Source organism: Lepidothrix coronata, unplaced genomic scaffold (assembly GCF_001604755.1).
Source record: "Lepidothrix coronata isolate B3197 unplaced genomic scaffold, Lepidothrix_coronata-1.0 Scaffold147, whole genome shotgun sequence".
In the NCBI taxonomy this organism is placed as follows: domain Eukaryota; kingdom Metazoa; phylum Chordata; class Aves; order Passeriformes; family Pipridae; genus Lepidothrix; species Lepidothrix coronata.
This window is the reverse complement of record NW_016690327.1, coordinates 200,872-216,022: the sequence shown is the minus strand read 5'-3', so window position 1 is coordinate 216,022 and position 15,151 is coordinate 200,872. Positions and strand designations below refer to the sequence as shown.

At 48.7% G+C, this 15,151-nt stretch overlaps 1 protein-coding gene across 3 annotated transcripts; it reads right to left on the bottom strand.

Moving 5' to 3' along the window:
* Positions 1-614: 614 nt before the first annotated feature.
* On the bottom strand, positions 615-15,030 carry KPNA6 (karyopherin subunit alpha 6). 3 transcript variants are annotated; one of them, XM_017828366.1, is made up of 13 exons: positions 14,959-15,030; positions 8,583-8,785; positions 7,820-7,915; positions 7,039-7,138; positions 6,653-6,747; positions 5,516-5,647; positions 5,203-5,291; positions 4,212-4,311; positions 3,020-3,183; positions 2,228-2,306; positions 2,010-2,135; positions 1,338-1,465; positions 615-936 (listed from the first exon to the last, which is right to left on the bottom strand). In XM_017828366.1, exons 1-13 carry the CDS (start codon positions 14,960-14,962, stop codon positions 630-632), a joined length of 1,623 nt encoding a protein of 540 aa, XP_017683855.1. In that variant the 5' UTR covers positions 14,963-15,030; the 3' UTR covers positions 615-629. The 3 variants fall into 3 exon arrangements, with proteins under 3 accessions (XP_017683855.1, XP_017683857.1, XP_017683856.1); XM_017828368.1 differs by having other exon boundaries at positions 8,676-8,785; XM_017828367.1 differs by lacking the exon at positions 14,959-15,030 and adding an exon at positions 9,305-9,408.
* Between the last annotated feature and the right edge of the window lie 121 nt (positions 15,031-15,151).

Genomic DNA, 15,151 nt, shown 5'->3' with positions numbered 1-15,151 from the left:
CACCTAAATCCAGACCTAAATGCAGCTATTCCAGAGCTTCTCAAGGATCTCACCCCTGCCAGGCAGCATTAATGTCTTTCCAGCTCATACAGATGTTTTAATTTGACTGGAATCTGATTTAGCCTCCACAACTGGCTGTGAGGAATTTGGGAGCTGCAGGGGGTAGGGAGGGGAAGGAGCAGGGTCTGCAGCCTCCAGCTTTTAGCTGCCCTAATTCAATCCCCTGCTGCACATCCAAGAATTCCAGGAATTGTTCTTACAGGGAGAATCAGGACACAGAGTGTAATAATCAGAGGGCAAAGCAGACACTGGCAGTACACAGGGAGTTCCAGACCAAAATAGGAACTTGCTCCTCAAAACACTGAGAGAAGGACAAAAAAAAAAAACCACCATCACCAAATTAAGTTGCTCCAGGGAAAAGCAAACTCTTCCTGGACTTCCAGTGTTCAAGTGGGCACAGTTTGAGCAACTTTAGGCCCAGAATTGTCACTTTTAACCAGAAATGAGCTGAGCTGAGTAAACACTCCCAGCTGGTGAAAGCCACGACTAATCAGCTTGGCCTCCAGGTCTTGGAAGCCTGGATCAGAATTCTGATAGTTTTTACTTCCAAGTATTTTCTCCTCACCCAATCACGAGTCTGAAGAGACTTTGGAACAAATATTGGCCGTTTTGGAACATACTAAACCCCTTAACACAGCAGGAAAGCACCCAACAGACCCTCTCAGTGCCTCCTGCAGTGCCCAAAGCCCCCACCTACCATAGGCCTCCTCGATCAGGCTGCAGTAGGGGTTGATCCCAGTGCCACTCTGGTTGGCTTCCTGCTCTCCCAGCCTCAGGATGTTCTCCAGCCCATTCAATGCCACCAGAACAATCTTGGAGTCCATGACAGTCAGCAGGTCACACAGAGGCTTGATACAACCTAAATTTACCAGGTACCTGGAGAGAGAGCACCAGCAACACACACTTGGTGTTCAGGGGCTGGGAAGCAGCACCTTGGCTCCGTCAGAAAGAGCAAAGGAAACGAGTCAATCTAAAACACATAAATTTACCTTAAAATACGTATTTACTGCTCTGCAAGGTTAATTTTTATCCACTTATTTGCACTTGTATACACAGCCCCTGTTTTCAGAAACCTCCCTTTTATTTAAAAAGAAAACAAAAAAGCTATTTTTAAAGTTCAGGTGCTGCTAAGTCCACACTGGAATTTAATCTGTCATCAAGTTTGGACATTTAGCCTTGTCTAAAACTATCCATGCAGAAAGCTTGGACTGTGCCCTGCAGTTCCCATCAAGGCAAAGCTCCCAGGGATTTCCCCCAGGAGGAGCCACAGGGGATACCTGATCTGCTCAGGAGTCCCTCCTGAGGTGGCGTTGGTGATGGCCCAGGCTGCCTCTTTCCTCGTGCGGAATTCCGCCTTCTGCAGGATTTCTATCAGCACCGGGAAAATGTTGGCATCTATCACTGCCTGGGGAGAGAGGGCAGGGACAGGGGTTGGCACTGGCAACACCATCCCTAAGAAAGGCTTCTCAGCACCTGGAAGAAACCTGTCCCCCATTTCCCAACACAAAAACCTCCCCAAGTTTCGGTGATTCCTCTGGTTTATTCCTCAGCCAAATCCTACGAACGCGAGATATTCCGTAACCAGCAGGACAGACCATCCCTGGTATTGCATCAATACTGTGGGAATGCTTTCAGCACTGATCTGCCTCCCTATGTAGGTCAGGAAAAGGATAATTAAAACTCAACCAGCTTCAAAGGGGCTGAGCATGGAGAAATAAAGGGCTGTATCTCCTGTTATTCCAATGATCCAATGTGTGGGAATCATTTCAGGCTGGTCTGTGCTGGTGCCATCACCAAGCTCTTTTTCAGCTCGCTTGGCAGATGGTTGGGAGCAGCAAATTTGCAAATTACTGCAGAATGAGGTGAACAAATCCAGCCCCTAAAATGCCAGATAAGGAAAAAGCTGCAAAGCCTTAATGCTGAGCTTGGAATCTGGGAGGAGAAAGTACCTGTATTTGTGCTCTGTTTCCCGCTGTGATGTTGGATATAGTCCAGCACGCCTCTTTCCTGATGGATTCCTTGGGACTGCTTAACAAATGAAGGAGACAAGGCAGGGCTGAGCAGTTTAGAATCACCTTTGGAGAGAGGAAGCAGAAGTGAGATCACCAGTGCCAGGTCTGGAGCTGATGGACACTGCATTCCCTGCAGGAAAGGCCTCTCCTCTCACCTGGGTCTGAATGTCATCCCCTGTCACGATGTTGCCAACTGCCCGCAGAGCTGGGGAGGCCACTTTGTAGTCATTGTGCCTGCAGGGAAACGGGGCAAGGACACAAGCAAATCCATCAGATCACTGGGATATTTGGAATATTCTCTCCCCATTTATCTCCTCTGCATTATTTCCTTAGAAATCCATCCCCTGGCATGTAGAAACACACAGTAAGTTGACCGTATTGCGACCGAAAACAGAACTGCAACACAGTTTGGTCCTTTATATCCCAACTTAATCCTCTTTTCCACATAGATAACGGGAGAAACAAAGCCAAGCTGACTTTTGCTACCCACTGTTCTTTGATTTGCCTCACAACCAGGCTTCCATAAGCACATCTGAAGTTTGAGAGCACACAACACCCTGGAATCCTCTCTCCCTCCATGGACGAGAAGTGTGAGTTTGATCTTTCCTTAGTAAATTCTTCCTAAGTTCTCTGTGTAGCTGGCCCACACTCATCCTCTCCAATTTCAGAAATTTACAGGGGTAAGGTTTCTTTTATCAGTGAATTTGCAATTTTTGGGACTGCTGTTGAGACCAACACAGGTATCTCTTCACTAGTGTCAAGTATAACCAGGAAGACAAACCAGCAAACTACAGCTCTGAACCTGCTCCAGATCCTCCTACAAAACTGCTCCCAGGTCAGCCCAGGTGCCTGGATCCCGTGAGCACAGGAGGTGTGGAATGTTCTGATGGATTTAACATGGATTCATGCTCAGCTTCCTGCCTGAGGCAGCAACCCCAGGTACTCACATCAACAGCTCCACCAGCCGCCGACACACTCCCGAGTCCACCACTGCCTGGATCTTCTCGTTGGGACCATCTGACAGGTAGGAAAGGGCCCAGCAGGCATCTGCCAGCAGGTCAGAGTCGCTGTTGAACAACAACCTGGACAACACTGGCAGGCAGGGAGACACCTGGAACAACAGCCACCAGCTGGGTTAGTCACCCTGCCCAGGACCACCACCCCGCAGGCCAACACCACTGACCGGCTGCTGAGACAAGGCCTGCATGGCCACAGGTTCCTGCATGGCCACAGGTTCCTGGCATGGCCACAGGTTCCTGGCATGGCCACAGGTTCCTGGCATGGCCACAGGTTCCTGCATGGCCACACGTTCCTGCACGGCCACACGTTCCTTCCCCCAAGTCAGCAGCTTCCCACACCTCCTAATCACAGCGTCCAAAGCCACCCCAACAGCTTCATTGCTACACTCAAATTACATCCTCCCAGACCCAGTCCAGACTCCTGAGGCAAGTCACCCCTTGGAAGCTCCTTATATTCCTACGGAAGAGCTCTGCTCCATTTCTGACTCTTCATAATTCAAAGCAGCAACCATCAAGTTACACCTCTATCTCAATCACTTATAAGTGGGTTTCTGCTTACACTCAGTTCAGATTTCATCCCTCACCACAGGCTTCCCAGCTTTGGCACGGGAGCTTTCACTAAAGAAAAGTGATAACACACTGATTTAAAACATTTTTGTTCCACCAAAGAAGGATGAGACACCTGAAAGGCCAGCAGGACCTTTTCTTAGGCTCTCAGGAAAGGGAAAGCTGCCACAGCTCCCATGTGGCTACAGGACTCCTGCTTTGTAGCATTTCAAGTCTCAGAAAACTTTTTAGTGGTAATTTGAGTGAAGTCTCAAATTTCCAGAGAGTTCATAACAAAAGGGTAAACCCTTTTTAGATAAACCCATTTTTAGATAGAGAAACCTTGCAGGGAAGCCTTGGCCTGTGTCCTACTTGAGGGGTCCAGCTGATGGTAGAAAGGTTGGCAGGAAATTACAAACATCTGAACAACCAGATCCACCTCAGCAGGAAGAAGCTCACCCTGTTCCTGCCTGGAATGACTTAGAGGAGTCCAACAGCCCAAAATAACTCGGACAAACATCTTAACTGGGTGTCTCCCTGCCACCTGTTCTGCCCACAAGGCATTTATTCTCACCTTATCAAATTCAGGTGGGGGACTCTTCCCCCTGCACAGGTTTGACAAGGCCCAGACAGCATTTCGTGTCATTGTCAACCTGGTGGACGTCGTAAGGAGCCTAAAGAGAGAATCACCAGGAATTATGATCCTTATGTGGAAGTCAAGGGGATCAAAAGCATTAAAACCAGTATGATTTTAAGGAAGTCAAAGCACTACTTCACTGGGTGTAGCTCAAGCCATGCTGTTTGTCACCTGAGCCTCTCAATGAGCAAGAGAAGTGATATGAGACCACTTAGGATAAATAGCTGTAATTCCCAACAGTGCCAAGGGACACGGGGCAGGAAGGCAACTTCCACCTTAGGCAGGTTGCAGAAGGAAGGGCACATGAGTGAAGTGCAGCTCCAGGTTCCAGTTCAGCCCAGACACTCCCAGCCCTCAGCAGAGACCGGGTGACATGAACTGCTCAGACTCTGAGCTCTGAGGAGGATGGTGAGTCCTGTGGGATGAGGAGTCAGGCAGCCCCCCTGGGACAGGGCACTGACACCAGGAGCAGGAAAACAAGCCATTTGTGACAAAGCATTCGTTTTCCAGGGATGGGATGAAGATTAATTCTTTCCAGGGCTATGAGAGCCTGACAGATGGGTCTGACTGTGGTGGGTGTGCACCACGCTGGGAGAGGGGGTGTATAGAGACCTGCTCCCACTCCAAGCCCCTGGTATCCATATCCCAAGCAGGACCTGAGGGACACCTTGTGACTCCAGATGGACCAGCACACTGCAGCAGCACCCCCTCCACATGCAGAGCAGTGTGGAGGGCTGTGAGAAGGTCTGTTATCCACTGAGTCCCACTCCATCCATCAGATCCTTGTCTGAACCGGGAGTTAATCTGGTACCAGTGGTTTGATTCCCAGTGATCACCACAAGGGAATTTACTGGCCCAGCTCCAATACTGCTGCTGTGGCACAATGGGACTCCAAGAACTGCACTGGCAAGTGTTCATGGCTACTCACATTAATAAGGGAGGAAGGATAGCGCAGTTAAGGACATAATCTCTACACACAGAGCTGTCTCCAGCAATGTTCCCCAATGCCCAGACAGCCTGAAAGGAAACAGCAACAGTTTTAGCATTCACAGTTTCTAACAGAGGAAGAACAAGGCAGTGTGCTAAGAAAGCATCTTCCCCTAATTCCAGGCAAACAACACTTCCACCTGTGGTGTGGAGCCAGCTGGGAGACACCAGTCACTCATTTTAAACACTGCACTTTATGGTGTGCAACCCACTGTGGTTCATCCCCCAGCCCCAAAGTAAGGAGTGGTCCTTACCTGCTCCTGAACATCCTCAAAGTCAGAGTTTAACAGCTCTATAAATATGGGAACTGCCCCAGCCTCAATGACTATTTTTGTTTGTTGGGAAGTCCCTGATGCAATATTCGTCAGTGCCCACGCAGCTTCAAACTGAAACAGGCAAATCAGCGACAAAAGAATCAATAAAACAAGCCTGATTTGGTAAAATCATTACATTTTGGCTGTGATTCTTTCACTGTGAGGGGAAGGAAGCACATCACAAGAGGATGCCTCAACAGTTGAAGGATTTTATTTTCTTGAGCAACGGAAGAGCCACATCTGCTAAAAACCCTCTCAGAGGCCACAGCTGCTCAAAGGACGAGCGAGTGAAGGTGTCACCACCAGTCACACCACGTCACTTCACCTCCACAACCATTCCCCAGCAAGGGAAATGAAGACACACAGAGCACAAACACACAAAGTAGGAAGTTTTCTACGTTTCATCTGCCAGCCCAAAGACTCCTCGAGTTCAAGGGAAGCTGAGCAGCAACTCCCTGGTTTTGGCTCTCTTTGGTTTAAAAACAGAACTCCCACTCGGTTCTTCTGGAAATTAAGCCCCTCTGGTCCATGGCCTGAGGCCAGAGGGCAGGAAAAGAGATGAAAGCAGTCATCAACTCAGATCAAATTCCATGTATGGAAGTGTCTTTAACCCCTCCAAAGCAACCAGACTTATTACCAAGCTGGAAGGAATCTCAGGAAGCCACCCAGTCCATCCCTCTGCCCCGGGCAGGAGCAGCACTGCCCAACCCATTTCTAACAGACTCTTGGCCTCTACTTAAATGCCTCCAATAATGGAGGTTTCTCCTCACACAATTTCTTCCTGCATGTTTATCCCATGGCTCCACCAGCTCCCAGCAGAAATGTCAGATACGGGAATTCCAAACTCTCTTGGGTGATTTTTGCCAGAATTCCTTCGAGAATTTAATTCAGAGCAATTTATAATTTCCTTTTTTTTTTTGCCTAAGCACTACAGGCTACCTTTGTCTTCTCCTATAGATCATACAAGCTGCACTTTTTGGGTTCAAAACATCACTTTTCCCTGACAGCATGTGTGGGTTCACATTGCTAAGCAAAGGTTAAAGAGCTATGAAGAGTTAATATCATGATCTCCTTTACCTGTAATGTGCAATTTTCACTTCTTTTCAGGAATTCAACAAATCTCTCCACCACTCCCTGAGTGTTTATCACTTCATCTATCGGAGGATTTGGCTCTGGAACAGCAAAGCAGTGTCAGAACAGTGTACAGGCCTCATGCAGGGGAGTAACAAGCATGAAGGGTTAATTTAATATCCCAAGTCGTACTGAACTCAGCAGGACAACTCTGCAGAGTCACTTTCTGTGCAGTTCATACAACTGTCAATCCTCAGCAATACAGTAAATTATCACATTTCTAGTTTATGGCTTTCTTTCCCCAAGCTCAAAGCTGCAAAGCTTCTGTACAGCAACACGTGCACAGACTCTTGCAAAAGCCAGATCCCGTGGCAGGGATGAGTTATTTTTACCTTTGGAGAGCAATTTCCTGAATTTCTGAGTGGTTGCCAGCTGTAGGTCAGGGTCATCTGAGAAAAGCATCTCCACCATCTCTCCTGTGATCAATCCCTCCTGAAAAGATGCAGAGGAGACAGAAAAATGGTTCCATTTCAGCCTAAGATATTTAAGGCATCACACACGTGACAACCCACCGCGATTTGTGCTCAGCTGGTGAGTCAAAGATTAAAACTTTGAGATCCCAGCACACTATTTACTTCCTGAGAGACTTTTCCAGTTCACTGCAGTAACACCTGCAATGCTGTTGGGTGGAATGGGGTAAATGTGGAAGGCTCTGGAGGAGGATTTTGAACATGCAGCTGGAAATAACCCTCGATAAACCAGCGGGATGGTGATTCCCTGGCTGAGCTTTACAAGGCTCAGGGCTCCACTGGTGTCCCACTGGGAATAAGTTTACTGTTTGCATTCTGGCCAAGGGTTTGTGGCTCTTCCAGCTGCACAAGCGACATCAGTCCTCTAAAAAGGGATAAAACAAAAATATTGATGTCTGTCACTTCCATGCCATCACAGAATCCCAGAATGGTCTCAGTTGGAAGGGGCCTTAAAGATAATCCAGTTCCATTCCCTTCCATGGGCAGGGACACCTTCCACTAGACCAACTGCTCCAACCTGGCCTTGGACACTTCCAGGGATCCAGGGGCAGCCACAGCTTCTCTGGGCAACCTGTGCCAGGGCCTCAGCACCCCCAAAGGATTCAATCTGAAGGCACAGCTGGAACAAGGAAAGGCACCTTACCCCACATGTTGTGGAACTAACGTAGGAATCCACAAGGTGACTATCACACATGGAGTCATCCTCATTGATCAACTCCACATTCCTCCTTTTAAAGAGCTGGTGGGGAACAAAGCACAGGAATTGTTATTAGAAAGCAACGGTGAACAGGCTCCACAACTAGACATTCTTGTTCCTCAACCAGGATCCCTTCAGCTAAGACTGAAGGTAACCTGAATAAAAAAGTGGTCATTAATAACAGCTCTGCACTCTCAGGACTAGTCTGGCACACAAACCCCAACAGCAGAACATGCTAAGTCTTGCCCTCAGATATGCAAATGCCCAAGTCACTCAGACACTGGTACAGGCAGTGCAGAATTTGATCTAACAAGTCAGGGAAACTGGGCAGAAGGCAGCTGGTAGGTGATGTTCTCATAGAGCAAATATTTAGTCCCACACACATCACCTCGTGCTTTCATAGACCTCCAAGCCAAAAAAACCCACATCTCAGAGTTAAGAAATACACACAGCCCAAACTTTCACTTGCTCTTCCTGTTTCTCGAGGAAATAATCCCATTCACTAATTAAAAAAAAAAAAAAACAAACCAAAACACACCACCAAAAAACCACCACCACCTTTAACAACAAGGATCTGTGAACAAAAAAACCTCCAGTACCCCAAGGAGAAAGTGCTTGGAAAGCTCTTGGTGTGAACTGGGTACAAAGAAAAAGAGAAAAGCATGATCTCAGTTAGAACAGGAAAAAAATAAGAGGACTGCCAACAAACCTTAATGCACAGATCCTTGAAGATTCCAGTTAGGCAGCAGCACAATCTTGGTTGTGTTAAGGCTGAACACAACCTACTCAAGATGACAGTTACCTGTTGCTCTCGTTTCTGTTTGCGCAGCTGAATTCCTTCCTCTTCTCTTCTCCGTCTCATTTCCTCGAGATTTAGGGCTTTGTTCTTGTAACTCTTCATTCGATAGTTTTCTGTGAAGAGAAAACAAAGAGCATCCTGCCTCAGAGCTCCTGTCACTCTCTGCTCCTTCATCCACCTGTCCTTCCTGATAAGGAACTCCCTGTGCATGGAGCAGGGAATACCCAGACTAAACGGATTTATTTACTCCAAGTGCACAACTAAACTCAATTTCTACCCAAAACCAAAGTAACCTCCCTGGTGTCACCACGGCATAAACCACACCTGGACATTTTTTACCCCCAAGCAGAAAAAATCCCCAACAGAACCAAGGCCTTGATTTTATGATCACAATAACCCCTTGCAAGCCCAGAGCTGTACACGAGGTACAGGCCACGTGTGTCCCACCAGGTGCTGCCTCAGTCCCTGACCTACTTATTCTGCTGGTTCACAGCTGACTAATGCAGCAATTCCAACCTGATTCCCTGTGTGTTTGCCCCCAGGTCAGGGAAGTGACACTCCACTATCTGGCACAGTTCAAGGCAGCCAGGGCCAAGCAGTAACCCAAGTATGAAAGGATGGCAGTTCCTCACCCATCCAGCTGCAAAAGTCCTTCTGAATCTCTCCAAGCTCTCCTGTTTTGGATACAGATTATTTGCACATCTGTGCCTTTCTCAGGGCAGGAAGGAATCGGAGTCACAACTAACCCTGAACAAAGTTACTCCTCCACAGCTCACTTGGGCACCACTATCTTTGTTTTCTCCCAGCTGCCAAGGGAAGTGTTTTGTGGAAGTCTGCAGTGTTATCTCCTTATGCCCCACTTTCAAGCCCGAGGCACCCTCAGCCCCGTGGCTTACAGAAAGTTTCAGACTTATCAACTGCCTGCAGCCACTCTGGAGCCCTTCCAAGATCAAGTGGAGAAGTTTCAGTCCCTAAAACCCACAGACAAGCCAAGAGGAGACATACACAACACACAAATATCCAGCAATTCATTGCTATGGAAAGAGAAAACAACCGGGAAAATGAATCATTTAGCAAAATACTTTCAGCTCTACGATTTCCCAAAACAGCCCAAAAGACACCAAACAAGATGCAAATCTACAGATTTGTGTTTGTACAGTAGCAAGGTGTCATCTACATATAGATTTTAATTCAGAAAGTGTATTTAACTACCTGTTAAAATATTATAGGTTGTGTATTCATATTATCACCCCAATGCTGGCAGCTCCTGCAGCCACACAGGAGAGTAAGAGTTGAAAGCTTAATCCTGAAAACAATTTAAGAACCCAAGTCTCCAATTAAAAGGTGGTTTTTTAAGAAGAGGAGGAGGAAAAAGGCAGTCATATAAATAGCCAAGGGACACATGACAGTTCAGCTGCCTCCAAACTGTCCCAGCCCCACTCAGCTCTGCAATCCCAGAGCTGGGGAACAGCCAGAGACACACTGAGGGCTCAGGAACACCCAGGAACACTCAGCACTTTGTCCTTTATGCCTTTTTTTTTTTTTGTGCCAGAGCATCAAGAACACAGTCATCCTGCAGGGAAACCCCAAAGATACAACAAGCCCTGAGGAGTGTTTTTTCACATCACTGTGCAACACTTTCTGGGACTAAATTTCTTATTTTCCTCTCCCACATTTTCACCTCTGCAGATGATTTCCGTTGGCTTTTCCCAGCCCATCATCTGTGTCAGTACTTGAGTGACATGAGAATGCTGATCTGTGACCCATTTCCAGGCAATGGATGGATGTGACAAATGCAGGATCAGGACCTCACAGTGGGGTCAGACACTGTAGGAACCAGGGATTCCAGCAGGCCCAGACACAGGGAATCAAACAGCAGGATTCCAGGCAGGGACAAACTGTGTACTCGTGGTGTTACAGGACAAAACATCCAGTTCATCTGCAAGTCAGGCTGTGTGTGAGTTATGAACTCAAATTCTATCAGTGGGAATTCCCACAAAACCCACTAAAAGGCTGTTGGAGAAGCTGGGCTGTCAGGAATGGGGAAGCAATCCTTATAAATTGAGGGATGAGAAGGTATTTACCACTTAAAAGAAAGGAAAAACAGCGTGAAAGGTTGACTTTGAAGGCTGAGCAGAGCACTCAAACCCTGTGTAAAGCCAACAGAAACTGCAGCAGCTCAGCCAAAACTGTACTTCCAGGGCCAAGATTATAACAGCTCCTTGATATTCCTGGATCAGGAATCCAGATCTGCCTCTTCCCATTTCTCTGCATGACAAAAAGCATTTCCTTCAAACCTTTTATTCAGCTGCTGATTAAACCCCGGGGAGCTGAGTCACTGCAGGGACTTCTGCTGCTGAGTCAGAGTGAAAGGCCAGGCCAGGAACTCATTGACAGACCTGACAGGGCTCTTTTTAAGCCAAAACACCCTTTCACTGAGGGAATCTTCCAAAGGGAACCTTCCTAAAGTGTCTGTTAATCCCTGTGGCATGGCCTGGCCAGGAGGGCTGACAGCCCTTGGAGTGGGGAAGGGCTGGGGAATGATGCAAGGGTAAATAAATACACTTGATGAACTTCATCAGCACTAATCTGCCAATTAGTGTCCGCTGGGGACATTCCCAGCTCCGAGCCAGGTGACCTCCAAAGGCCCCTTCACCCAAGTTTTCCCTGGGATAGGATAAACTTGGTCATTTACAACAAAAGGTCCCCTAAATCAGACAAGTGGCAGCAAAACACACTCGGTGAACTACTGAGTTTCATGGGACAAACCCTCCTGACCACATTCCCTGGGTTTCTCCATGTCATCCCCTTCCCTGAAATCCCAGAGGAGCCTCCCAGCTCCTCCTGCTGTTTAACATATTTAACATCTCCAGAGGATTCTCTTCTAGAAAAAGCATGTCCACGACGACTTTATCATTTGAAACTATAGAAAGAAAAGACTAGATAATCTGTACTACTTAAACACAAATTAAATGAAGTTGGTTGTAATAAATACATAAAAGCAGCTGAATTATTTGTACACACTGTATAAAAAGACAGCTCTGAGCTGCTACCAGAAATTAGTCAAAACCAGAGGCTTTTAATGTCACTTTGATAGTTTTGCAGAAAAAGAAAAGGGGGCAAAAAAAAATCACTTTGCTCAGAAGACAGAGGGAAAACGAAGCTAAACAGGAGAACAACCACACAAGAAATCCTGTCAAATAATCAGCAACTCAGGGCTTTCCCTATAGCCCTGGAATTACACCAGCTGCCCTTAAAGCCTGGGAAAGTGGCTGTCACTCCTGCAGGTCTGCTTTGCACGTTTGCTCTGCTCTTTCACGTTCTCACAGGGGTTATTCCAGTGTTTCCCACGAACAGGCCACCACAGAGGCTCCCCCAGAGCCTGTCTCCATCTCCTGGGTCCCTGTCCCTGTCCCCTGGATCCCTGTCCCTGTCCCCCGGGTCCCTGTCCCCGTCCCCCAGGACACGCTGTGCCGGTAAATCCCTTCTCCCCGCAGCTATTTGGCTCCATTGGCTCGATCCCTCCCGGTTCAGATCCCAGAGCCAGGGATGTGATATCACCGCTGGAATGTGCAATCCTCGCCGAGGGCCAGGGCTGGGAGGGGGAAGGGACAGGCAGAAATTCTCTTTGGGGGAAATTAAGTCTCACAGCACCAAGAATAGGATTCCCTTTGGATGGGAAAAGAACCCACCCCACTCCTCAGCCCAGTTGCCAACACGGTAATTTCAACGCTGCCTCCTCCTGATTTGATCTTTTCACCCCAAAAATCTGAGGTTTGGGGGATTTAAATCCTCTTCAACCTGAGACATTCAGATTTCCTTAAGGGTGGAACGATCAAGCACAAGTGTCACCTGAGAGTCCTTTGCAACAGTCCCTAAAATAGGGATTAACTTTGGCCACATCAGCTCAAAATCAACCCACAAGAGTTCCAGGTTAAAAAAACCCAGAAACACTCAGAGGGATATAAAATTCCAATAAATCCATCCTTTCCAATGTGTGCTTTGCCTCAGAAACAAGCAGGACTGTGTGATTTGCTAAGCAGATTTATCTGGACCTCCCCAGCCCCAGAGCTGGAGGCCTGAAGGAATCAGGACTTTGAAAGCCTGAAGGAATCAGGACTTTCACTCTTGCACGACTGTAATGATCAAACTCTCCCCCTGACAAAGTTCATGTTTGCTCTCCTGAACACAAGCAAACAAAGCAAACCAGCCAATTCACTGTTAAATTCATCAGGCAGAGGAGTTTTATTAAGAATTGAGCATTACATACTTGTCTATGGGTTAAACAGCACTATAAATGCATTTAAATACCTAATTTGCATAGCAAATGAGGAGTGAACTAATGAGAACCTCCAACAGTATCACAACTGCTGACAAAAAATCCAGCACCCTCAGCCTGCACTTTGCAGGAAGGGGTAACAACCCTGCTGCCCCCATTTACCCTCTCACCCAAAACGATGAAAAAAATCAGTCTAGGTTTATTTTAAAATAAATGTTTCATGAGGATAATTCAAGGGAGGGGGATATTAAACTCAAATTGCAGTGGTGGGGAGGATGGGAAGCTCCTGTGCAGACTCCTCAGCTCCAGATAAAAGTGCTCCAGCAGTTTTCAGATGTTTCACAAGAGGCCCAAGGACATTTTTCTCCTCAAAGCTGCCAGTTGAGGTTTTACATCTTGAGTTATAAATTAAGATTTAAAAGCTGTTCGGGGCTGGGGAGGTGCAGCAGCCACTGCACACACAGAGATTGTCCCAGACTTGTCCTGGAACATCACAGGAGGGGTTGGAGAGGAAAGTTCCTGACGGGATCACGACATCAGGAGCCCACCCCAAAGGGCATTTTTAAAGCTTCACGGAATCCCAGAGTGGTTTGGGTTGGAAGGGACCTTAAAGATCATCTCATTCTACCCCCTGCCCTGGGCAGGGACAGCTCCCACTAGCCCAGGTTGCTCCAACCTGGCCTTGGACACTTCCAGGGATGGGGCAGCCACAGCTTCTCTGGGCAACCTGTGCCAGGGCCTCCCACCCTCACAGCCAAGAATTTCTTCCCAATATCCAACCTAAACCCACTCTCTGTCACTTTAAGCTTCTGAAGCAGGCCTGGTTAAAAAAGACAACATTCCAGGGAAAAATGATAAAACCTTAATCCTTCCTTCCACGGGATCCTCACTCTGCTTTAAGGAGAACACAGCTGCTCCAGGCTTGGCTTTTCCACCTCACCATCCAAACCCTGTCTTACTACTTGAGCCCTCAAAAAAAGCCACCTCTCCTCCCTGAGCACTTCAGGTACATCAAAATAAAAACCCGCTGGTATTAAAGCACCTTCTGAAGGGCAACGCTCAGCTGTCATTTATTTGCAGCCATCAGAGACCTGCTTGCAACCTCTGGGAGCCTTTAAGTGTGTTTACTGGTGTTTATAAAGATGGAAATAAACTCCTCCACTCCTTCCCTGCACATCTGCCCGTGCCAGCCACGTTTATGGTGACACTGGGGCTGAAGGTTTATTTTACGGAAGCCACAAAGCCCTGCTGGGTTATCAGAACCGTGAAGAGGTGACTTGGATCTCACCCGAGCCCCGAACTCTTGCAAAGTTCAGAATTTAAATTGAACAGCAATCTGAGAATTTAAATGAAGCAGCCACAGAGCCCTTGATGGAGGTTCGGCTGCAGCGGGTCCCTCCCTAGGGACTGACCTCGGTGGGTGCAGCAGGAACAGCCCCAAATACTCCAAAATCAGAGTATTTCAGCACTGACACCTCAAACCTGGGGTATTACAGTACTAACACACCCCAAAATCATAATTTTACAGCACTGACACCCCCAAACCTGAGTATTTCAGCATTAATACCCCAAAACAGGGGTATTAGAGTACCGACACCCCAAACCCAGGGGATTTCAGCATCAAAACCCCAAACCCGGGCGATTTCAGCACTGAGTCCCCTCAGAGCTCCCGCCCCCCCCCGGAGCGCCCCAAAGTCGCTGTTGGCGCTGCCCGGAGCGGTAACAACCCCCGTGCCCCGTGCCCCTCACCGAGAGGCCCCCCTCGCGTCCCCCCGAGCCCCCGGAGCCGTCCCCGGGGTGACTCAGCGGCGCCGCGGGGCCCTTCGCCCTCAGCCCCGGGGAGCCGGTGAGGGGCGCGGGCGGCGGCGGCGCGGGGCGGGCGGGCTGTGCATGCCGCCCGGCTACAGGGTGACCCTTTCAGCCTGTGCTGTCTCCCCGACCGTGCCCGGAGCCCCCGCGGCCGCTCCCGCAGCCCCCCGAGCTCCCCGAAGTCCTCTCGCCTCTCACCCATCGCGGCGGCTCCGGCGGCGGCTCCGGTGGCGGCGGCCACAATATGGCGGCACCGGGCGGGGCGCGGGCCGGACGGCGGCCGCGCGGGGACAAACCTGTGAGCGCGGGGAGGGGCGGGGCGGTCGCGAGGGGAGGGGCGGGGCCGCGGCGCTCGGGCGCCCCCCAGCGGGCGGGGGCGGGACCGGCCCGG